At 43.7% G+C, this 2500-nt stretch overlaps 1 protein-coding gene across 4 annotated transcripts in view; it reads right to left on the bottom strand.

Annotated features, from left to right (window-relative positions):
• Window positions 1–2500, bottom strand: part of LOC143035161 (photoreceptor-specific nuclear receptor-like) — a 69249-nt gene that overhangs the window by 61224 nt on the left and 5525 nt on the right. For all 4 annotated transcript variants that reach the window (XM_076201804.1, XM_076201801.1, XM_076201800.1 and 1 more), the window contains exon 2: window positions 1–90. This exon is cut by the window's left edge and continues 35 nt beyond it. In XM_076201804.1, the coding sequence (XP_076057919.1) occupies window positions 1–90 (90 nt within the window). The remainder of the gene's footprint in view (window positions 91–2500) is intronic.

Genomic DNA, 2500 nt, shown 5'->3' on the forward strand with positions numbered 1-2500 from the left:
TCCTCTGCATCCGTCGCAGGAGGGAACTCCGTAGTGCTTCCCGGAGGCCTTGTCCCCGCACACCCGGCACAGCGCCTCGCGTCCCTCCATCTGCACGAGAGAAAGGACGGGCGGGAGTGGGAGAGGATCGGCTCCCCCACCCCCAACACCAAAGGCGTGAGATGAGATGGGATGTACGTATGCGATATGGGTTTTGGGTTGCGTAGGGGGGGGGAGGGAAAGGGGAAGGGGGGAAGAGTGAGGGATTGGAAGAAGTGTTAGGAAGAAGGGGAGTAAGGGGAGAAAGAGGAAGAGAAGGAGAAGGGAGAGGGGGAGGAAGAGGAGGAGGAGGAGGGAGAGGGGTTGGAGGAGAAGGGGATAGAAGAAGAGGAGTTGTATGAGGAGGAGGATGGGGTAGGAGGAGGAGGAGGAGGAGGAGGAGTGGTAGGAGGAGGAGGAGAGGGATACAACAGTTGGACGAGGGAGAAGAAAGAGGAGTAATAAAAAGATGAGGAGGAGAAGGAATAGGAGTGGTAGGAAGAGGTATAGCAAGGGAGGGAAAAGGAAGAGGAGGAGGAGGAGGTAGATGAGGGAGGAGGAGGAAGAGAAAGAGGAGGAGGAGGAGGAGGGGGATGGGATGAGGGTCCGTCAAGTCAACAAGAGACCCTAAAGTAAACAAATTAGCGGGCCGGACGCCACAGAAGTGTGAACAATGATCTGATTGGTCCTTTGCTACCAAGTGTCGTGACGTCATGTTGCTTTCTCGATTCCGATTACTTCTTGGCGCCAGAGATACAGTGTCATATAATATTGTTATCATGGCTGGCGCCAGATGATTTTAATCATTTGATGGTACGCTATATATATATGTATATATATATATATATATATATATATATATATATATATATATATATGCAATAAAAATACTAGGAGCGTGTGTTCACAAATGCGTAAGTAACCACTATATAAGTATATAACGTTATATATTTTCCTATATATATATACGCATATATATATATGTATATATATAAAGTTTATAAATATATATATATATATACATATATATACATATATATATATACAGTATATATATATACACACATATATTCAACCACATTAACTTTTCACTTTAAATTCCATGTCATCACGATAGAAACCGACAATGCGCTCAACGGAGACATATGCGGAAACTGATATGCAGTGAAGCCAAGGATTCGACCCCACCTCAGACGTACCAAAGTGAACAGTGACTAACCATTGCGCCATCAAGAAAGATAAGTTGAGCACAATTTCTTATATTTGTATGCTCGAGTTACATACATATACACGAATCTTAATCTCAACCCATCCCCGCTATGATAGTGCAATGGTAGTATGTGCGCGCACACACTACCATGGGTTGAACATAAGATTCGTGTATATGTAACTCGAGCATACAAATATAAGAAATTGTGCTCAACTTATATCTCTCTTCAAGGCGCAATGGTTAGTCAATGTTCACTTTGGTACGTCTGAGGTAGGTTCGAGTCCTTGGCTCTGCGTATCAGTTTCCGCATATATCTCCGTTGAGCGCATTGTCAGTCTCGATCGTGATGACATGGAATTAAAAGTGAAAAGTTAATGTGGTTGAAAATAGATTAATATCTGCACTGGGGACCATTCAGTGTGTGTGTGTGTATATACCTTTCCTAAACTGTCATCATCAGATCGGACGACAGCGTTAGGTTCAAGGTATACCGCAAACCGACAAACAAGGACGACTTCATCCACTACTTTAGTGCACATGACGAAAAGACTATATCAGGAGTCATTATTGGGTTTTATCTTAGGGCTCTTAGAATATACAGCGAGGAGTATTTACAGAAAGAAATTAAATACATAACTGCTGCATTCAGGAACCTAAGCCTAGAGGGCATACTAGGGACATCACTACGGAAACCCATTAAAATCAGGCAGAGGAAATAAAGTTAAGAGAGGCCGGATTTACGATACCTCGTGGTTCCTAACTCTAACCTCTCTCATATGCTTTCCAAGACGCTGAGACAGACAGGACTCATCATAGTAAATGACACAGCAAAGAAAATAGGACACTTAATCACAAATAACAAAACCAAGACGAACCGTGACAATAGCATTGTCCACAAAATTCTCTGTAATGGACGCGACAGTGCATACTACGAAGAGACATACAGAGGACTTAACGGCAGACACAAGGGACACAAAGCGGATATTAGACACCACCTAGAAGCAAACGCTCTAGTTAACCACATATACACAGAGGGGCACCAACCAAACTGGGAGGGTTCCACTATTCTAGCCAAAGGTCTACACAAGAAACAACGGAAAATAATTGAATCCCTTTACATTGCCAATTACAAAAACTCAAACAAGAGAACAGGTGATTTGATAAGGACAAAATCTACATCGACACTTGCCCTCCAAGAATGGCTTCCCAGACCCCCCCCCCCCCCCCCCCCCCCCCGACTTTAAATAGATACCTTCTCTCTGGTCCTTAACC

The sequence above is a fragment of the Oratosquilla oratoria genome, chromosome 18, assembly GCF_046742065.1.
Source record: "Oratosquilla oratoria isolate Oo_2021 chromosome 18, ASM4674206v1, whole genome shotgun sequence".
Classification (NCBI taxonomy): domain Eukaryota; kingdom Metazoa; phylum Arthropoda; class Malacostraca; order Stomatopoda; family Squillidae; genus Oratosquilla; species Oratosquilla oratoria.